Consider the following 22,991-nt stretch of genomic DNA (forward strand, 5'->3'; position numbering starts at 1 on the left):
GGTATCTGAAATGAAAAGAAGGAACTTTTCTATCTCAGCTCGTTTGAGGATCAGCTAGACAACCACAGCCTCTGTTAACAGTTTTCTCCTGCTTGTTGTGGACTACTGGCAGTGTTGGCCCATCATAAGGGTGCTCATGTTCGTTTTTCCCTGTCAGAGCCCCCAGATGAAGCCCCTCTCTTGATTTAGCAACACTGCTCCCTTAGCACAAAGAAGCAAGGGCAATCCAACCGCACACGAGCGAGTGGTGGCTTCCAGAGGCACGTGAGCGAAGTGGTGATTTAGCCTTTCAACTTGACAGATCTGGGCTCTTTCACCATCTCTGTTTGCCCAGGCATTGTGAAACCTCGTAGCACACTGCAAAATTCCTCAACTGTAATGCCTCTTTCCCAAAGGTGCAATAAGGTGAAAAGTTGGCCTCTCAGCCTGTTGTTTGGCATGCCTGCTGTGAGGTTGTAGGGCAAAGTACATGGCTGATTCATTTCTCTGCCACGAGCCTGCCTGCGCTGAGGTATAATGCGGCATTGCTCCCAGGGGCTCCCAGCTGTGCTGAAGCTAAATATGCGTTTCTTGACCAGACTGATTTCTGCAATTTCTGCATGTTTTGCAAAACAGTTGACGGTACCGCTGAGCAAAATTTACAGCCAGAAGCCTCAGCCCCTTCAGAAAACCAAAGAGGGGTTGCAGTGCGTTGTGTGTATTTCAATAGTTACTAGGGGTCCTGACACGCACGTTGAACTGATGCTAATGTTAATGGTGTCTTTAATCACCCTTTGCAGCTGAAAAATGCTATCACGCCAATGAAACGAAAAGCTTAACCTGCAGAAAAGAAGGGTCTGCAGCCAGCAGTTTGCCTACTTAACAAACTCCTCCGGCTCCCAGCCTGTATCTGTGCTGTCTTAGTATGTGAAAAATGTTCTCCGTGCCACAGTGATGTCATGAGCCCGGAGCCGATTGCTGCTGATGGGTTCCAGCTGGGCTGCTGATTGCTGGGAGGCACTGCAAGCTAAGCACATCCTGCCCTCGTGGAAAAAGCATCCAAAACCTACCTCATTCCCAATGTCCCCTGACCAAAAGCCCTGGTTAGGAAAGCATTGACCTCTGTTATATCTCAAATGCAGCAGCTTGCTGCTCATTTTTGAGCTCTCCCTACCTGCCCTCTTGCTGATTGCTGTGTTGGCTCCATGCAGGTGTCCGCTATCTCAGCTGAAATCTGTATTAATGGAGAAGTTCTCATATTAAGCTGGCCAAGAGATAGGGGCCGTCTTTGGAAAGAAATCCTATTTTGACAAGAGGAGACACTCTAAAGAGATGCTTAATCACTGAACATCAATTGATAATTAAGGTAAAGCTTTATATTGTTCATGTTAGTAACAAAATGGCACACTGCATGGACACACACTGGTCAAGTTACTCTATTCTCTTCCTAACCAGAATCCTTTCTCTGCTGTCACTACCCTATCCGTAATATTTTTTCCTCCAGTTCATCTTGGCATATCTAAAATTAGATGAACAGCTTTCCCAGGCAAGCACCTGTCCATGCGTATCAAGTTTCTGGTGTACTGTTTGAAGGCCACAAATAGATTAGTTAGCTCTTTTCCTTACTGTACCATCTCAAAAGGGAAACTGCTGAGACAAGGTCTTTCAGGAATGTAAATGGCTGTCTATCCTACAAATGAAGAAACAAAGATAAATGTCAGCCACGTGTGACTCCTTGGGAGACGACTCGTTTCCAGCTGGATTGCTTTGGTTCAGACATTCCAAGCCAACGCTGCTTTCACTGTTGAATTAGGAAATCAGGGATTTAACTGATGAATCTGGTGCATGTATTTTCAACAAATTGCATGTGTTTTAGAGCTTCATCTACAGTACAGGGTTTGGAGATGACTTGCGTGCTTCTCTCCTATCTGAAGTCTGGATTCAGTGCAGTAGAAGACCGCAGGTGAAACCTATTTTTTCCAGGCTGGGTGATGTGAAGTGGGCTCTGTGCAAGCTGGGCACACACAGGAGCAGAACGCAGTACATGTATTTGCACGCGCGGCTTCTCAAGAGTTCTGGCTCTTCTTTTGTGGTGAATGCTCTTTGCTAATCCTTCTCACTTAGGACAGAATAATTCCTGATGTTTGTGGTTATTCTTCTTTTGAGGCAGGTTATACACAAACTGCAGTGGCACATCCAGGCTACAGTTTCAGAAACACTGCTTGAATTTAGTGTTGATGAAAGTCTGATGTTCCAGCTTTGAGTCAACGCGTCATGTGTCAGGCTTTCAGCAGCATTAACTTGCCAACACCTATAATAAAATCCTTATCCATCTGGCTATCCTTAACCACAAAACCAACAGAAAATCTCAGTTACTATCCAGCCCCAAACCTGTTTTCTTACTGAACCAATCTGGATGTGTCATAAGCCATTTAAAAGCTCGTATCAGTAATAATCAGTGGTTTTGTTTGAATATTTTGCAATTTAGAATGCTAATTCTCTCTTGAAACTTTCCTTGAGTAAGAAAGCATTGATTATGATTTTTTTTTTAATATATATATCAATTGCATGGATTGGTCCTTAATTGATGTTTAAGATACAGTTATGCAAATAAACCTGTATGTATCAGGATAAGAAACTCATGTCCACATACCATTTATTCTGTAAGGCAATCAGCATTTCTAGGTTGTCAACTCTTTGGTTGATTATTTGCATTCCTACCATGCCTCAGCTAAGAGACAAATCTGATAATCCTTTATGCTGCTACAGTAATTATTTTTTATTACATTGGCAAAGAGAAATTAAAATAGCATTAAGGTTGCAGGGGGCAGCATTCACTGGTAGGAAGAGAGGTGAATGAGAAAACGTGGTTTTACCCCATTGGGTTTTAAAGCTGTTTGCTAGCAGCAGAGGTAGGTTGAGGCCCAAGAGCTATCTGTTCGTTTTCAAGTTCTGAACCAAAATGTGTGTGGGAGAGGACTGATTAAAGAAAAACATCTCCATCTCTCCAGCTTCTGCTTTTGTCTCCTCCTGCCTTACAGCCTTTTCCCCATCCTCTGTTCCTGTTTAGGGGCCCTCCTATTCCCATCTTTTCCCATCTTCATGGCTACCCTCTCACTTCACAGTTTTCATACCTTCTCACTTTAGACCTGGTCTGCCCTTTAACTGTTCAAAAGACCTGGAGCACATGCGATGCTGGGGGAATATTCACTGAATTTATATAATAAATGATTATAGATTTCTTCTGAGGATAACGAACTGTTGCGCCAAGCGGTAGGACTTGGTCAGGCGAAAACTGCTCATGCACAACCTCATCATGGTGGCAAGCTTGAGAAATTTCAAGTCTTGTTTCCAGAGGTGTGAGGGCAAACAAAACCCATTCCTTTTACTGATTTTATTTTTAATAAGGGCAAAGCAACATAATTCCTCAATTCTGAAATAAAGATGATCTGTTATAGCTGAATCTTTAAAAAACTGAGACTGCCTATACACCACCAGGCATTTTAATGGAGTGGTGCATTTGGAAAAGATTTAAATCACCAACAAGCACTTCGTTAAAAGGAACGATAATTACAGGTGTTGCTGCCTCTAATGCTTGGCATACAGAAACCTGACCTACTTTTAAATACCACTCAGGACAAAAATGAGAAGAATGAACATCACAGGTAGTACTGTGTTCCGTGTATCTGAACTGATGAGTATTCATCTTTTTGCTTGAACAACATTTTAAAAAGACAAAAATTCAGCCAACGCAATCAGCAAAATTCTCTTCATTCATTAACTAAGTGCCCAAGAGATAAATGGCAAAGAGCTAGGCTCATCTAGTCAATACGAGGTTGCAGATTAAATGAGGCAATAAATTTACCCCAGATTAAAAGTGAATTTTCTTGTAGCATAAAAATCACCTTTCAAAGTTGTTGGAAACTTTACAGAATGCAGGTCACAATTATAGGAAATAACACTTTGGAGCTATAGATGAGAATACAGAAGTGGTGTACATCTATGGGAATGCCTACAGTCACTGGAACCAGAGTGCTGTGCTGCAGATGTTTGGGTAGGGAGGAGAAACTCCCTGAAACTGAAGAAATGTTAGTTTGTGTTAAATATTCAAAGTTTAGCGCCAAGTAACTATCTCCTAAATAAATGCTGAGGCATGTTACGTACAACTAGTCTAAAAACAATGAAATAGTTTCAGTGTAGTTATTGTTCAGTTTTTTTTTCTTCCCCGAGGAGACTTTTAACAATGCATTTCTCATACATTATCCACTTTATGGAATTATATGTTTTATTTCACATGTGCCTCCTTTAAAATATTCAGTAGTATGTTTTTTAATTTATGACTGAATGCTTCAGCATTCGAGGAGGCAGGTAAATACTGTTTGTCTCATTCTTGTAGCTAAGGCAGCTAGGGAATAGGCAAGTCAATGTTTTGTGATATGATGTATTGGCATTTTGCTTGTGACTAGCAGCCTTCTCAAAACTGAAAGCATGACCTTTTGTGAAATGGCATTCTTTTATTGAACAAATGTGTTTTTAATGTATTCTGTTATAGCTGCTTGCTGTTGTGATTATATGAAATTGAACTGCCTTTTACAACATTAAAGGCTAGAGTGGGAACAAAGGGACTGAGCTGGTTTTCATTCTTTGTTCTCTTCTGCAAATCTGCAAAAAGATTTGTTGTAGCCCGTGCTGCAAACATTAGATCTCAGCTTCTACAGTTTTGCTACGGGGTAGCCTGAAGTCATGAGTTAGTGATATGATAAAAGGCGAAAAACTGAGCTGCAGGGTTTTTTTATCACGTGTGTTTAAAAAAAGTAAAAACGTTTAGTCAGGCCAACTGGATCTTTTCCCATTTGCTTGCAGCTTTAACTGGCACTGTAACCAGCACTGGCTGGGAACAGGTTACGTGAGTTCTTTGTGAAACCCCTTTATGCAAGAGGCAACATCCTCTTTCCTTCAGCTGAAGGCTAAGAAAACTGCAGGTCAAATTTCTGCTTATGCCAAAGCCACACTTCTCTGTGGCCCCACAGCAAGCACAACATCAGCAATTGTAATTCCTGACAGTTCTGAACTTGAGGCAGGGAGTGAGAAGGGGAGAGGAAACCTATTTATTTTAGAGAAATACGGAAGATATGTTCATACTGAGAATGTATCAGCAGAAGGCACAGATAAGAAAACAATTTTTATAGTTCACTGTTTAAAACAAAAATGTCCTCTAGGTCTTGGACGTAAGGAAAAAAACTATATATGTGAATTGACGTGCAGCTGGCAGCATGAAGGTAGGAAAACTGACTCCACCTTTGGGAACAACTTCACCTTTGGGGACGTGACACCTAGGAGCTGGAACTATCACCTTCATCTCTGAACCTGTCTGCATTTGGAACAGTTTTGCTGCTGCTCACTTTAATAGATATTACTAAGCACGCAGGCAAAGCTCAGAAGAACACCATCGTAGCCTTATTGTTAGTCATGGGTGCATCCATGGAGGTAAAAGCTGCTGAGAAGGTAAATGGCCTCTTTGTTACAAAGAACTGCGAGATGTTAGTTGTTGAGATATTCATTATTTCTTTTTGCCCAAAAGGAAGAGAGTAGGAAAAACGCATTAACATTGGGAAGAGAAAGACCTTCATCAGTAACACCTGGAATAAAACATTGGGGTAGACTATTCCATTAACACGAACGGTGGGAAACACAAGTCCGGAGGGGCCCAGTAGGCTCCCCATGGTGTTTGTGACTTGAGAGCCACTCAGGACATCGCTTGGAGTGGTTTTTGGATTTGCTTCTGGGGGTGCAGAATGTGTCCTCCTTTGACAGCTCCTTTCCCATCCTCATTCAGCATAAATTGTGGTCTATTTGGGGAGTATCTCCACGGTGTAACTGGTCTCTGCAGAGGGAGGCAGTTGCCAGCACTTCCTACAGCAGCCATGCACTGGCTGGGTGCAGTTTGGCTCTGCGTGTCTGACTCATGGTGGATCTGGGCCTGAGGTTTGGTGGGGGGGGAGGGGGAATGTTGTTGTTTTGTTCCATTTTTATGTTTGTGTCTAAATTAAATGCTAAGGAATGATGAAGAAGAAGGATGATCTTGTGGTTAAATATATTCAAGTGGCAAGCTGGAACTGGGAACTGCTTCTGGCTCCACCACATCTATGGACAAGGGCAAATAATTTGAAATCTCAGGGTTTTCCCATTTATAAGATGAGGATGAAAGGGCTTTGTGAGAGTCTGAATGCCTGAGTACTTTGCTTCCCAACAGAAAGAGCTAGAGAAAATAAAATTACGGTTTTCAAATCAATAATAAAAGCAGACAGCAGATAAATTTTCTGTCGCTGCCCCTTCCCTGCTCTGGCAGCGTGGTTCTGGCTCTCGGGGGGCTCTGGGGCGAGGAGGAGGATGCCCAGCACTGCCCAACACAAAGCTGCTCTGCTGCATGGCAAGGCAGGCAGGCTCTGCCTCACGTGCTGGGGATGGCAGACGGAAAGCGATATACACTAAGGATAAGTTTATCTTTTCTGTGGTGTATCTGAACATGTAGTTTATCCTGTCACATGCACAGGGACAGCGCTGCACGAGAACACAGGCCGATTTATCTCCGGCTGTCTCTGACTACTCCAGTGGGCTTCACGGTACGACTCCGTTAATAACAGAGGAAGGGAGAGTTCGTTCTGATTTTGCTTGCTCTAATGGGAAGTAATTCCCCTGAAGTCAGTGGGATCGCAGTAAGAGCTGTATCAATTCCTGCGCCCTCAGGCTGATGAGAAAAGTAATCTATGGTCATACTGCAGCAAGCACATTTTAGATATAGAAACAGCCCAAGGGAAGGGAAGCGCTCTGTAAATGGTATCAAAGCAAGGCATTTAGCACACTAGCATTCAAAGCACAGGCGTCTGAGGAAGGCTGCCTCTTTGGCCAGCGTATGATGGCTGCTGCCCAGCCAGTTTTCTCCTCCCGGCCTGTTTCCTTCACCATCCGGAAATCAGAAAACGCTACCGAGTCATTTCTACAGAGCTCTCCCTAGCATTTTGCCTTCCCACATCAGCAAGAGCTTAATCCTCTTCCACCCTCCTTCACCAGCCACCACCACAGGGCCAAAAAATTTCACAAGGCCAAAAATTTTGGTCCCCAAAACAGACAGGCATGCCAGAGAGGTAGATGGAAAATGGCAGCCACAGGTTTTCTGGTGAGCCCAATTTCAAGCTGCTTGTGAGAAGATGGACTAAAAGCATGAGGAAAAAGAGGACGCAGGCTGAGGAACCGAGGGGACAAAACCTGTTACTGCAGCTGGGACAGCCCCGCTGTGGGGCAAGCTCGGAGCACAAGGCTCGGTGATGGCTCCTGGCCTTCCCCAGGGCTGCCCTGCGGCCCTCTGCTGCGACACTGGCCCAGCAGCTCGAGTGATTGAGCAACGGGGCGGGGGGGGGGGGGGAACCGAGAAAGGAGGGTGGGGGGAAGCTGAGAAACCTAAAAGGAGGTCAATGACACGGGTACTTAACAGGGAGGGAACAGGATAGTTTGGGCTGTTTGGCTTTGAGATAGCAAGGTGGGTCTAAAAGGAAAGGGCATCTGGTGTGGCCGCCCTGCGGTTATCAGGGAGAAGTGGGGTGGGAGGGTGCAGATCCTGGGAGCAACCAGCTGGATGCTCGTGTCCGTGGGGTGACGGAGGAGCGAGCAGGCAGCCACAAGAGCCCCGAGGAGATCACAAAGAAGTGTTTTTTTTGTGTGCTGCCCCGGCTTTAATGCAACTAGGCCTGTCTTCATCCTGAAAGGGTGGCAGGCTCAGTGGGAAGAGAGAGGGGAGGCCAGAAGGAAGGGTTCACACCTCCCTTTCTTTGCAGCTGATCAGTCTTTTTTTCCTCTATAATAGAGTATTTGGGTACACTCCACGTACAACTCACACCTGATTAGTTAAAGGGGATTATATTAATGCAACTCAGAGTGTAGGCAATCTTAAATCAGCTTTAACTTTACAGGAGAGTATTAACTACCGTGATTTATTTATTTTTTTAATCACTACAAGTATGTCCTCAGAGAAGATTGCAGCAGTTTTACTGCAATAGCTGAAACCTTTGTGAGCTTTGTAAAGGAAAACCCTGCATTTGCCAATTTCATGCCCTAGTCAGGAACAAAAAAAAAATCACTTCTTAATTCAAGCCCAGAGAAATTCACTGAGTAAATGGCAAGAAGAAATAGGTTATTTTGAGTGGTAGCCACAGGAAGAAGGGACAATTTGCTCCGGATAGTTGAGGCTGGAAGTTCCTCATTGCAGAGCTACCAAGGAAAGTACCAGCTCTGGGAGGAGAAGGTGGGAATCATTTCAATGTTTGGAGGGAAAAAGGGGAGCAAGGCTGGGGAAGCAGTTTGGATGGGGGCTGGGGATGCTGGTGGATACCTCAGCAGCTACATCACCAGGCCAAAATATCTCGGTTACTAAAAACTGCCTACAACTTGAGTTATTTGCTTTTTCCAACAAGGAAAATATTATGTCTTGTGGGAAGTCATGAGGATGACATACCCAAGAACACTGCATATTTGATCACTAATAATATAAAGTAAACATCTTTTAAATATTTCCAGCAACATCTGTCCTAGTTTAACTACTGGTTCATGTTGCATTCTTTTATGGAATAATATTCATCACAGAAAGCAGAGCGTGTGTCACCGCCATCCATTACAAGAATTAAACTTGTGGGATTTTCCCTGATGAAGCTGATTTCCCTTTAACCTATAAAAAAATGCTTTCTTCTAATTTTCCACCATTGCATGACCCTGATTCTCCAAAAATTTGAATGCTTGCCTATGATCTAATATATCTAATACTTGGCTTGGATATAAAGGGAGCACGATGAGATACTGGTTTAACTCATACGGGGTGTGTGCGGGGGGAAATCCAGAAAAAGATGCTGCAACAGTTTAATAAGAATATGAGCTTACCTTTCTGGAGAGACAAAAAAAAAAAAAAAGCACCTTTGAGCAGCTATAAGAGATTAGCCTTGTTCTGCAAAGAGGAAAGAAAATCAATGTTACATAAAGGTAAAAATAGCAAAGAAAAGAATAACAAAGAGGAATGTGGACAGAACTCCTTTAGCCTTGGATGCTGACGTAACCTGAATGAGGCACATTTGCCTAGTACTAAGATATATGGATTATATGTAATAGAAACTAATGTATTAAGTGGCAATTTACATTAGCATTTGGGAGGAATACATTTTTATTGACAAGCACTAATTTTTTGGTAGAAAGAGAAAAAAAAAACAACCCTATGGATTATATAAATTAAAATTTACTATTTTTTTACCAGAAAAAAAAACTTTTTTTTTTTTTAACAGCTGGACTTCACAATTCATCCCACTTCTGAGTAAAAGTGTAGGCATGTCACAACTGAAATAATTCTTTTTTTTTTTTTTTAAAGTAACCTATCCATGAAGAGGCAAGGTTTTTGTTTGTTTGTTTGTTTGTTTTGGTTAGACTAAAAAAAAAAAAAAGAAAAAAAAAGAAAAAAAGAAAAACCCTTTCTGTTTCTAGAGTAGTAAAATTCCAGCAACATTTAAAAATTTTTCATGTGAAGTCTCGAGTTTGAATTATGCAGAGAAGTCTTTGGTGGCCATGAAAGACAGGAGTATATTAGCCCTTGAACTACTTCGGAAAAAGACAAAATTTTCTCTCCCAATATACAAACTGATTAAGAGAAAGCAAACCAAAAAAATGCAAGCAGCTCTGCACTGGCTCAGTCAGTGCTTTAAAGAAACTAAGGTGTGTCAAGTACCAGTTTCTCAGCAGGGTTATATCTCTCTCTCTTGTATCATCCTTACAGTGTTGCTGGACCAAGTTTGGGTAAACTGTAAAAAGAGAGTAAATAACTTGGTACAGAAGGAGAAAAGTTGGGCAGGAGAGGGGAAACCCCAGATTTTGCAATGAAGCAGATGTTCCGACACAAGATGGAGCCAACCAGTTTCACTGAGATGGCGCCCGCTAAATCCGTCCCATGGCAGCAGTGCCTCTTGTCCACACAATTCTCAAAAAAAGGACAAGCAAATCCTCCCACTGCAAACCTCTGGATTGGGAAAGAGTTGTTCAGTGCTTCAGAGCATCAGTGAGCCTTCTGGCTTGGTCACCCACCAAAGGAGAGCACAGCTCTATGAAGCAGGGCTTCCCTATGGGGCTGTTCAGCCGTGGATGAGCCCGGTTTGTGTGCTTCATCTACTGTGTTGATTGTCCATGCTAACAGCTTAAGTCCCCTCATTTCTAGTTGGTATCAAAACCAGAAATCTGGCATTGAGCTGCTGGTATTGCAGCCTCCCTGCCCTGTAAAGGCTGTTGGACTCTGCCTTTGGCTATGGAGGTGACACAAAGGGCAGTAAGGAGTGGGACTGAAACAGCAAATGTAACTAGGCTTGTCCCTCTCTCTCTCTGTCTCTCTCGATTAGATGCAGACTCTGCAAATCAGAGATAGCAAGACTGTCCTAAAGATACTGAGTTAGTTTCCATAGCAATGAGATCTATGAGTTCTCAAAATATTCAAGTCTCTATTAGGCTAGAAGCAGATAAAAATAATTTGCTTACATAAGGGCATGCCAAATCTCATCCAGCAAAGCACTCGTTTTTAAGCACATGAGTATCAAGATATTGGAGCTCCATCTGTACCTGGCTGTTTCACTTGCCTGGGAAAAAAAACGCTCTTGGTCAAAGTGCCTTTTTCTACCCAGATAGCTCTTTCTCAACCCTGACACCCTGCTCGGGACCCCTGTTTCCTGCTGTTGAGCCATCTTCAATGCAGACTTTGGGTTTCTCCATGTGGTGGATCAGTTCCTCTCCATCCTTCCTCCATCATTCTCCTTAGCTCAGCCACGGGGCCACGACATGATCCAGGTGAGTTCAGAAATATTTGCAAAGAGGAAGGAGCACCCTCTGAAAATACATGTACTGAACAGGTGTGTGCTCATAGGATGTCTCCTGATCCCTTCTCACTGTGCTTCTTCAGCAAAGACCAGATGAAGTTATAAAGACATTTCTGATCATGCACCACATTTCCTAACCAGAGGCTCTTCAGCATCCTGATGGGGACAGCGTGAGAGGATGGGCAGTCTCTGCCCCCACACCACATGGAGCATGCCGCTGTGGCACGTGTGAGGGAGGTGCTCCTGGTGACTCTGTAGCTATCCTCAATAAATGCCTCACTGCCATTAATTAACATAATACAAGTTGGATGGAGCTCATTCAGAGTAACATTGCGAGGGCAGTCCTGCACAAAAAAAAACTGACTTCCACCTTTTGTTTTCAGTTGCTTTGCCGTAAAAAGGCATGAGAAGCTACCAGTGAGTATGTTTGAGTAAAGCCTTTTTCTAACCAGTGAATCTACTAAATCATACAACATCTCATCAAACTGATCTCTGAGAACACCATGTTCCATTAGAAAAATCTGAAATATGTTCCTTGCACTCATGAATTTCACCAGTTATTTAGCTTAGAAATACTTTTCACATATTAGCACTGATTATAAGACTGAAGAGAATCAGGAGTGAAAGGTATGGTAAGGAAAAGAAAGAGGCTATGGTGAGAAATAATCCCCTGTGTATTTCAGACAGTATCTTAAAAAAAAAAAAAAAAAAAAAAAGAGTGTTAATGACTTAAAGAATCCCAGCGTACCAGGAAGAGCTAATTTAATTTTCTAATAGTGCCCTCATTGTGAGACATTACATTAGCTAATTGAATGCATTTAATTTATTTGTTTCCAGCTTGGGTGACTTTGTTTTCCTATCCACCTTTCTATGATGAAAAGCAAATAAAACATTCCCCAACAGCAAGCTGCTGCTTCTTTGTTCAACGATCAATTTAAACCAGGATTACTTTCAAAGTGCTTAATAAGGTGCATGCTTTATGAGTGCTTTACAAAAATGGCAAAGCTGCAATGCTGCCTGACAGCATTGGCTGTCGTCCAGGGATGGACTGTAGATATCGTTGGATCAGGGATTTTGTGGTAGCGCTTTTTATGTTGTAGCTTGTCACCAGCCTACGCAAGTCTCAACAACACACTACTGTAATAACCAAAATAAGCAGTAAATTCATAACGCTTTCCTACTCCTGGCACACTAGGGAGCATACCCATGCTGTAGTTTAGGGAGCAGTTACAGCTTTTGAAGACCAGCTGGCCCATCTGTTCCTGGTAGTGCTGCTACTACCAGCAACATGGAGTTCAGCTTGGAAGAGCTGCTCTGGCATCTGAGGCAGTGCAGGCGCCGATACGTCTGCTGAGCAGGGGCAGGATGGGTTTCGGCAGCCCCGGGAGCTGGTGGGCACATGCGGAGACCTGCTGTGGTGGTTGATGCACTTCAGTCATCACCTGCTGCTTCCCAGGCTAGTTGTAGGGAATTTAAGCATGTCCCATTTTCCAGTGGAGGTCATTGCCTTGCACACGTTAATGTACTCTATTTCCCAGTGGGAAATTCTGGGGGGAAGGAGAGGAGATGCAACAAAACCCCTGGAACTCTTCTTCTCCATAAATGCCCTCAGTCCTTTTCATCTCTCCATGTTTAACCTGGGTCTCCATTATAAATGCCTCAGTAGTCAAAGCTCCTGGTCATGGTGGACCTCTGGAAGTCTTTATATTGCTAACACAATACAAGCTCTTTCCACATACATGGTTTTGCTGGAACAGCTCTGCTAGTCCCATAAAGGCTTTTTCTACTATCACTCTACAATTTCTGTAGCATGTTCCCAGCTGAAGGTGATTGTTGCTAATTACTGCTTTATAAACCTGTGATTTCTTTCAAGATGCATTAACTAAAGTAAATGGAGAAATTAATTCTCCTTGAAAAGTGAATGGGGTTCTGTGAAACAGGGCTCTCTCTTCAAAGGGGGGTAAATATTCCCCCGAGAGCTCTTCCAGTTGCTTGAAACACATTGTAGTTTAGCTCTGGAATACTCCTATTGGTGTTTGACAAAATATCAGCCACATATTCTATTCTCAATGGTTTTCTGCAGCAATGGGTGCCAGCAGTAGGCTTTTATTAGATCTGTTGGGCTTGGCAGTCCAGTATGCCATTGATTTGCCTATTCCACGAGCTCCTGAGGAACATCCTTATACAGCAGCAAATAGAGTGATTTTTCAACAATAAATAAGTGGTTACCATGGACTTTGGTATTGGTGTGTGGCTTGATCTTCAGCAGCCTGCCAAATGGGTCCTCTCTGTCAAAGAGAAACAGAAATGAGGTACTATGTTAACCTTAAGGCACATGTGTAGTACCAGGCAGGAAGAATATAATACGTCCACTTAGGTGGCAATGTGACAACAAAGCTAGAAAAAGCAAAAAATGGCAATCATTACTTGTTTCCACATTCTGCAGGGGCTGCAGAGATGAAGAGCTTGACGGCAGTTAGACTCCTTTAAATTTTTGTAAAGAATTATCAAGAGAGGTAATAAAGTGTCACTTAGAGAAATGTGTCTCTGCAGCTGTTTTTAAGCAGAGGAACAGTTGTCAGAAAGGTAAGGGAGTATTTGAAATGCATCTAAAGGACACAAATGGGAAACAGAACAGGGATAATACGTGACTTAGACTGTGCCTATAGACTGTGCCTCTGAGATCATGGGGCACAACGCAGGCAGGGTAGCAGATATCGCTGTTAAATATGTCGAGGCCTGACCACCAAGGAGAAGTTAATTTTTAAAGTTAACTTGCTTGAGTGAGATGGCCACGTGTGTTACAATTGTCTTGGGGAGAGCAGCAGTGCAGCACAGCGCGTGTGCTGGCCAGCAGCACCCACACCCTGAGCAGTCTTTATATAAATTCCCATCCAGCCTGTCTGAGGGCAGGACTTGGACCATACGCTGGGATAAAGTGGGTACAGATAGCTGAATCACAGCTCCTCTGGAGTTCAACAAAGCAGGAAGGCTGAATTGTTCTCTCTGACTTCTCGGCTTTATTGGCTCTGTGTGGTTGTTCAGGTCTTGCACAATTGAACAGCAAGAATGTCAGATGTCTACAAAGCATTGGCAACTGTTTGGGCAATTCCTTTTTCCTTCACCCATTGGATTCAAGCAGGATTGAAGCTGTAGCTCATAATTTGTGCTGGCTATACTTAGACCAATGAGCTAGCCCATGTCCTCCAGTTTGCTTCCCCTCTTACAAGTGTCATAGAATCATAGAATCATAAAAACACAAGGTTGGAAAGGACCTACAAGATCATCTAGTCCAACCATCCTCCTATCACCAATACTTCCCACTAAGCTACTAAATCATATCTTGTAGCACCTTGTCCAGGCGCTTCTTGAACACCGTGAGGGATGGTGACTCCACCACCTCCCTGGGCAGGCTGTTCCAGCACCTGACCACTCTTTGAGAGAAAAAGTTTTTCCCGATATCTAATCTAGATCTCCCCAGGTGCAACTTGTGGCCATTTCCTTGAGTCCTATCATTAGTTATCTGAGAGAAGAGGCCGACCCCCTCCTCATCACAACCTCCCTTCAGGAAGTTGTAGAGAGCAGTAAGTCTCCCCGAGCCTCCTCTTCTCCAGACACAACAACCCCAGTTCCTTCAGCTGCTCCTCACAGGACTTGTGTCCTAGGCCCTTCACCAGTTTTGTTGTCCTCCTCTGGACATGCTCCAGGGCCTCAATGTAATTCCTGTAGTGAGGAGCCCGAAACTGAACACGGTACTCGAGGTGCGGCCTCACCAGAGCTGAGTACAGGGGGACGATCACCTCCCTGGTCCTGCTGGCTACACTATTTCTAATACAGGCCAGGATGCCATTGGCCTTCTTGGCCACCTGGGCACACTGCTGGCTCATGTTCAGCCAAGCATCAATCAATGCTCCCAGGTCCCTTTCCTCTTCACAGTCTTCTAGCCACCCTGCCCCAAGCCTATAGAGTTGCACGGGGTTATTGTGGCCAAAGTGCAGGACCCAGCACTTGGCCTTATTAAACCTCATCCCATTCACCTCAGCTCAGCAGTCCAGCCTATCCAGATCCCTCTGAAGGGCCACCCTTCCCTCAGGCAGATCAACACTACCTCCCAACTTGGTGTTGTCTGCAAACTTACTGAGAGTACACTCAATCCCCTCATCCAGGTCATCAGTAAAGATATTAAACAAGGTAGGCCCCAGTACCGACCCCTGGGGGACACCACTTGTAACGGGACGCCAGCTGGACTTAACTCCATTAACCACTACCCGCTGGGCACGGCCCTGCAGCCAGTTCTTTACCCAGAGAAGAGTATACCTGTCTAGGCCACGGGCAGCCATTTTCCCCAGGAGAATACTGTGGGAGACCATGTCAAAGGCCTTGCTGAAGCCTAAGTAGACTACATCAACAGCCCTTCCCTTATCTACCAGTCTGGTCACACGATCACAGAAGGAGATGAGGTTGGACAAGCACAACCTGCCTTTTGTGAACCTGTGCTGGCTGGGCCTTCCCTTCCTTCTTGCTCTGCTGTTCTCCTCTTTCACTTTGTTTTCCTTAGGACTGTGCTAACACAGCTGTGTCTGTCTTGTGTTAAAGGACTCAGAAATACATTTCAAAAAATAAGCATTCCCTTTCCTAACCAAGGGCTGAAAACAGACCCCTCTGGGTGGGTGAATGGGAACCAGGGCCACGTCTGCAGCACTAGCACGTCTGAACCTCAGGGCAACAATTGCTCTGAAGGACAACTGTCTTTCCTTCACAGAGCTGTGGTAGCCTGGTTAAAACCTTTATGAGCAGGTCATTGTATAGGCACCGGTGCTTGGACTCCAGCATATGGATTTATCCCGTTTGCTGAGAGGGATCGGGGCTTGCCAGCACTTCCCTGGCTGGGAGGGGGACAGGACTCTCCTTCCTGCCCCAGGTGCTGCTGCAGGCTGCAGTGCTGGGACCATCTGTCTCAGCAGTCACTGCAACTTACATATTGGGGAATGTGTGTGTGTTTTTTTTCTTGTGATAAGGTGCGTAGAGAGATAAGAAGAGCATGTAGCAGCTCTGTTTCACAGAGATGCCAGGGGAGATAAACCCGAGCTGTTCTGTGGGTTTCTCTGGAAGACACGCACATTTCAGTGTGAAAACTCTTGTAAAAGTAACAGCAGCACATCACTCTGAAAACTCTATTTAGATTTGACTGCTCTGTGCCTTTTGCACCGAAGGGAGATAATTCCTGCCTTGGGGAGGCTGAAGCTCCCGGGTTACCTTTGCCTACCCCAGCTTGAGGAACAGAGCACCTAAGGCGCACCTGCCCTCTGTGTACCAGCTGTGCCTGCTCAGGCTCAGCTTCACGCAGTCACAAGCCTCAAACCAACTGAATTCCTATGGCCTTCAGGGTCAAAAGCACAAGTCCCTGGTACCACCTGCTCTGTGCCCACATTCCTGTGTCTGGAGAGGTACTCTGGCTGTTTCAAGAAATTGCAAGCAACATCAAGGATTGGGGGATATGGGCCAAGCATGAGGCCGAAGCTAACATGACAGAGCAATCAGCTAATCAGCTTCTGAAATCAGTGGCTGTTGAGCATATCTCACCCTGATGCCACAGTGTTGGTGGGAAGGGTCTGTTATGTGAACCAGCAGCTCCTTGCTCCAAATGCAAGGTATGCACACATATATACACACAATCTGCCTTCGGATGGGGGGGGAGGGGGGGCTTATCAGGAGTCACATGTGGGAAGCTGACTGCAATTACATAAAACGAGCCTAACTCCATACCTACTTTTGACCAGCAGAGGCATTTCATACCTAGCTATGTTAGACTTAAATAGCCTTCATCCAAAGGTATAAACTTTGTGTTTAAGTCTCTTTTTGTATTAAAATGAAGTATGAATGTTGCTATTATATCTAGTTTTCCTTGTTAATAGTGGGGGCTTGTGCAGAACTATGGATGTGCATGATACTTAACTGGTCAGAGAAGTTGCTTCTCTACAACAATCGCTCAAAGAGAGAACAAGAACTTCTTATGATAAGGTTGTGTGGCACAAAAGACACTTATCTTTAGAGATGGAGGAGCATAGCCTTCCTGTGCTTTCTGCATTGATTTTTCTTCTCTATTATGAAATAGGTTATTTCTGTAATAATTTTATTTACAGGAAAGCAGCTAATGATGTTCGTGAACTTGTGCTCACTTTTGCAAACTTATGCAAAAATGGATATAACTGGAAGAAAGAAAAATGTTGTAAGAACAGCTTTAAAACATCTTTTTTTCTTTTATTTTGAAGGAAAAATATGTGGTTTTGGTTTCCAATTCCTAGAAAAATGTTTTTTGTTTAGCTAAAGTATTTTCTCCCCTGTATCTTCAAGTTCATTGGCCAAATGCAAGTAACAGGTTCTTTCATTCTTTTCTGTGGAGACAAAGAGATCTGTTCTGTCCACTGATCACTTTAACTAAAGATTTTCCTTTGCGTTTATTCTAGCTGGTTGTTTTCTTTCTTCTGTCAGAAATGTTACTGTATTCTTTATCTTGAAAAATTCACTCTACTACAAAATAGTGTTTATGTCCCTACAAAGATATTATTCAAAACGTCATCTAGAGAAATCTTCCTCAAGGAACCAAAAGCATTTGTCTGTGAAGAGAGCACATTTGTTTGGTGCAATCAAGGAGATATAAATAAGGGTTGCGAAGTGTCATCTCTATGGTGACAGCATTAAGACCACTGTTCAGCATGCACTGTGCTTTCACTTTCTGAAATTTGGGGGTCTTAGCTCACAATGCTTCTGCCAGTGTTAAGAACTACCACTTTGTACGATATGTTTGAAAACATTATTCTAATAAGGCTGGATGTCTCGGACATGCTTGGTTAGAGTATCTCAACAGTGTAAAAGACAGTAAGCATAAGCACTGGATTTTAGCTTAAATTGTTAAAGATCTTATGATAAGCAATGAACTAAAAGCTTTCTTTTTCCTATTTAAAAAAAAAAAAAGCTATTTATTACAACTTCACTAAGCAGATTTTATTTAATCTGTGTTGACTAATATCTGCAGATTGGGAATGTGAGAACTGAAATTATTTGCTGATGCTTAGACATTTGAGAGAGACTGCATGTCTGCTATTGATTTGATGTGAAGAAAATGGTTTGGAACTTTTCTGCTTAGAAAAAGCCCACTTAGAAATACAAAATAGGCTATAAAATCTGTTAACTATGTTAAAAAATAACAACAGTTGAATGCTTAAAAACTCATTCTATATTGGAGAGTTCACTCTTTTTTCCATTATCAGCTATTAATTAAAAAAAAATGTTTTATTATGCTAAATGTAACTGCTCTTTGCCACCCAGGGAAGGAGGGGTCAAGGCAGGAGGGTCTTAGGTCTACTGTGCAGAACTCAGCTTTTGCTGGCCTCTTGCGCGACCAGAGCAGCAGAGGGTGTCGGGTTTTAAGAGCACATTTTTAGCAGCTTTCTCCGTTAATCAGGCAGACCTAACCCCTCCCAGCTCTGCTACTAAAATCTGGACTCTGTGTTGGCATATGGCATTGCCCTTGGGACATACCTCCTCATGATGGATGAGTCTTTCTTAAATGGCTACTGAAGAACACGTGGCTCAAAGCTAGTGTGCCAGCGTGCCCCTCTTTGGTTAAGATGGAAGAGAATTCAGCTGCGTTTCACTGACTTCTGAAAAGTGGTATCACAAACCTAGTGTGTGTGTGTGACTCACACCAACACACACAGTCTATAGATGTGTGTAATACGTGTTCACGCCCTTATTTGTGTTGTCACAAGCTCTGACTCACACCAGGTTGGTTTCGGCATGGAACGTTCCTTTGAGTAATGGCAGGAGGTGTTAGTCAATACAGCGACTCTTCCCAGGACTGTACATCTCTTCAGATTTCTCATAGGAGCGATTGATTAAGATTCAGGGTTTGACCCAGAAAGGTGCTGCACAGTGAGGGCAGAAAGGGTGTCCTCAGGGATGAAATGAGGCTTGCAGAGCGTTTGAATGCTGCTGACATTTATCTTCTTGCATTTCATTAAAGCACAAAGGATCAACTCCTAGAAACTAAAGATTTATCAGTTTAGCACCAGCTATCAGTTCCTTTCACATGTATCTGATAGTTAGGCTTTTTAATGCCAATTGTTAGGTAACTCAGCCAAGCAGCTCCATCCACTTGTTACACTTTAGCTGTAGCTACTTCCATGCTGTGCTACCGAATGCATTCCTTTGTTGAATGGCTGTGAGTAGGGGAAAATACACTGGAAAATACTCTTCCCTGCTTTTAGGTGGAAGGGTCAAACAGGAAAATCTGCCCATCTATCTTGCTTTTCTTTCTGGGGAGGTAGTGGTGGTGATGAGTAGTTTGTATGTTTGGGAAGAGAAAACAGGATCCCGTGAAGACCTAAAAGGGCAGCTGTTCACAGCTGATAACGCCGGGGCCTTGTCACTTCTACTTGAGGGGACAACAAATCAGCTACAGATTCAAGGTGGCCCTACAACTTCTCTTCACAGATGCTCAGGAAGCACAGAAAACAAACTCAGAAACTGGTTTCCCATGAATAGATTTTAAGTCAAGGCAAACTTCACAACTGCAGAAAATTCAGATAGAAAACAGACCCTGAAGGGATTGTTACACACCACTCTGCCCATGTGGGATGGGTCCTCTCTTTCAGGTTTGTTCCCGGTCTAGAAACCTTTCGTCAGCTTCCTAGTGCAAAAGCTAGATGTTTACCTTTGGCTCCCTGACAATGTTTCTCTTTCCATCTCTTCAAAAGCCTGTGTATCTGCTGTTCCTAGCAGTTTCCTAATCCTTGTTGTACCACAGCTTTCCAGTTCCTGAGCCTTCTCTTTTTCCCTTTACTTCTTCTAGGTGCTTTGCTCTGCCCTCTGGGAGCTCCCTCCCTGCCCCACAGGCTTGTTTTCTCCTATGAAGGACCAATTTCTCTTTCCTTCATTGTCTTCCTTTATTGAGTTACTTGTATTTTCGTCATGGTGTCTAACACACAAAGAACTATGAATAACATAGATACCTTCTGAAAAAGTGTTAACTGGATTTTTCAGAAGGGTATACTTGAAAGGATATGGCGTGCAATGGGGGGGGGCAATGCAGAACAATGTAAGAGTACCCTAGATATTGAAAAAGCTTGTTTTAGGGCAAAAACACTGTTAGTATTATGTATTCATACAGCCCTAAGCTAATCATTTTGGGCTCAAGCCCATTTTGGGCTTCTAAAATTACAGCACAACAAACATACAAATGTTAAAATATACTTGTATCATCATATGTGAATTTGTGTGTATATACAAGAAAAAATATGATATATATATTAAAAAAAAAAAACAACAACCAACTATATTGTTTTCAGAAATCAAGCCATGGGACTTTTAGTTATAACCTTGTGCAAATGAGAATTACCCTGAAGTCAGCTGTGGCTGGATGTGTAAGGGGTTCAAAACAAAGAACAAGAAGAAATTCAGGAGTCTGAAGTTCCTTAGCTACTTCTGCTCCCCAGGATCTTCTTAGGACTGAGTCACATGCGGGTTTGCAGAGCTACCAGATGTCTGTGAGCATGCAAGCCCTGCAGGGCTCTGGTCACACAGAGGTTGAACACCTGATGCTTCGGGTCTCTGCAGTGTTTGGGAATTGGCCAGGCTGCGTCACTCGATGGCTCATATCACATTAGAGCTTGCTCCTTCGAGCAGCTCCCCCTGCATCTCTGCTCTAGCCATGTGGAAAAATCCAGCCCTTTGAAGCATATGTTATATTATTTTAGGATGTTTAATCAGGTTATTTTTCAGGCATCTGCATCTACCTAGGAGCCTGAATTTGTGCAAACTGTTCCAGAATTATGTCTAGAAGCTTCTACAGGCTGATGTTTGGCTTAACACAGTCTTTAATCAAAGTACAAAATTCTCTCTTGTTCCTTGCTTAGGCCATGAATGGTCTCTGCCTTAGTGACAATTCAGGATGAAACTGCAAAACAGAGCACAGCTTTGTTCTGCCTTCTGGAGTTGTGGTATTTTCAGTTTTGACATCTTCCTTACCTTGATCTGTGCTCCGCTCTGGAGATTTTTCCTGGCAAAATGGCTGAGCTCTCTCACACCCCACCCAATTTCTCCAGGGCAGTCAGATCTGCGAGGTGGTGCACGTGAACAGGGGGCTGGCCGCCACAAGTAGTTAGCATCACTGGTACCCTCTATTGCTGGAGATGTCTCTCCTATGTAGTGAGTGTGTTCAGCCCTCCTTGTTCTGTGATCACGTATGGCATCTGGGCCTTAGAGACAGGAAAGATGGAGAAAGTAATTATTTAGATAGCATACTGAAGCAGTCGAGCAACAAAAACTTCATTTCCTTTTATCTTGCTTATAATGCAACAATCATATAGGTGTTCCACTTTGCAAGGATATCATACCAGTTATACGTTTGTTAGAGTGTCTCCTGGAGTGGGGGTTACACAAGGCTTTTTTTCACTGAAATATTTCCTATTCCTGCTCTAAAAACATGGCTACTGGAAAAGAAACAAGGCATGAAACAAAACAAAAAGCAAATTTTTTTGATTGGATGCACACCTGTGAAAATGGTACTTTAAGTTTTACTCATACAAACGCGCCCATGAAATGAATATATATTAGCAGAAGATATAAATATAGAGTGGCTTTGGTTTACTAAATTAAGTCACTGTAGGCTTTCTAATCCAGTATTAAAGTAGCTTTAATTCATTTTAATCGAGTTCACTGTCAAGCTAAAATGTCATTGAGTGCAAAGACACTTGAAATAATGAAGCCCAGTGATTTTTAAGTGACACTTCTCAGGTCATTCAGAGATGTCTACAAGGAAATCTATTGAAGAATTGAGGAAGGGTATGCCTTTATAAAGCAAAATGGGTGTGAATATATATTACAGCTGGTCAGGTGCAAATCCAAGTGACACAGTACAAGAACACTGAAGCAAAGCTATGCTCCGTGTTCCTGGTCCTCTGAGCCTCCAGGTGGGACACCTAGCTGGAAAGCATCACAGTTCCCAGCCAGCCTGAGTACCTGAGTTTTCTTTGGTTGAAAATCAAGACAGGAGGGTGGATGCTAAGGCTCAGAGCTGACCTCAGTGTTTCATTCACCAGTAGCCTCCACACCATCATTTCACTGTCCATAAAACAGAGGCTATCATGTCTTTAGCAAGGGGTGCTGCGAAGTTCATGAGGTGCTGTTTAGACTTTATGGACTAAATATAAACAAGTAAATCATGTATTTTGAAAACTGCTTTCACAACATAGATATCTGGAAACTTAACCTGAAGGCTTATGATTGCAGGCTGTGCCTCTCAGCTGTGCAGACAGGGCAAAGGAGTGTTATGGGAACTCATAAATCACCAGAGTCCTCGCAGCATTGATTTACAGTCTGAGATTAGTATTGATATTTTTACTGCCCAAATCGAGGGTTGTTAGATCTTGTCAGCATATGAAGACAGTGTCTGCCTTTATGGTTATTACAAAGCATTTGAATTGTAGCTTCAAAAAAGATATCCCAAGTTTATCATGACTAAGTTGTGAAGATCACAGCTGACTGAAAGGACACTCTTGTTACCGTTCCCACCATCACCTCTACTATTTGGACTTTGTAAGGATTCACTCACCAAATATCATTCAGCCAGCTGAACCTCACACAGGTTTTCAGCTGAGAAGCAAACACCTGTTGTATGTTTGTTAGGAAAAAAAAATAATAAAAAAAGGAAAGCTCTAGAAATATTTAATGGTTAAGATGGAGGACAGGTTTTTGGGTATCAAGCAGAGTTCTTACACCACAGGCTCAGTTCTGGAACTGTCGCAAGGAGAAATCATAAAGCATGGGAAGTCATAAAGCAGAGGAAAGCCTCTGGAAAAGCCACAAGCCATGTTTTTTGTTAAAAGGACAAGCCATTAAGAGTGTGCTGACACAGTCTCCTACTGGAGCAGCAGATGATGATGCCAGACAATTTCATTGCTGGTATAGATTTAAACCAATTCCCTGCTGGTCTACTGATATTTATGCTATTGCTTTGGCTATTAGCTATGTTGATGCAGGCTGAGGAAGAAAAAAAATACATCCTCCAAACTACTAGTTGGCAGAAAATAAAGGTGCAAAACAGGAGGGTGAGTTTTC

The 22,991-nt window shown here is 43.2% G+C and overlaps 1 protein-coding gene across 3 annotated transcripts in view; it reads right to left on the minus strand.

The window, feature by feature from the left end:
* The window catches only part of SPMIP2 (sperm microtubule inner protein 2), a 43,487-nt gene that overhangs the window by 14,977 nt on the left and 5,519 nt on the right, over positions 1-22,991 (minus strand). For 2 of the 3 annotated variants that reach the window (XM_013175226.3, XM_013175224.3), the window contains exons 2-3: positions 20,901-21,130; positions 13,101-13,159 (exon numbers count right to left, since the gene is read on the minus strand). In XM_013175226.3, the coding sequence (XP_013030680.2) occupies positions 13,101-13,159; positions 20,901-21,130 (289 nt within the window). Of the gene's footprint in view, positions 1-10,123; positions 10,635-13,100; positions 13,160-20,900; positions 21,131-22,991 lie in introns of those variants that run through there. The other variant, XM_066996113.1, reaches the window with a different exon arrangement.

This window comes from Anser cygnoides, chromosome 4 (genome assembly GCF_040182565.1).
Source record: "Anser cygnoides isolate HZ-2024a breed goose chromosome 4, Taihu_goose_T2T_genome, whole genome shotgun sequence".
NCBI lineage: Eukaryota > Metazoa > Chordata > Aves > Anseriformes > Anatidae > Anser > Anser cygnoides.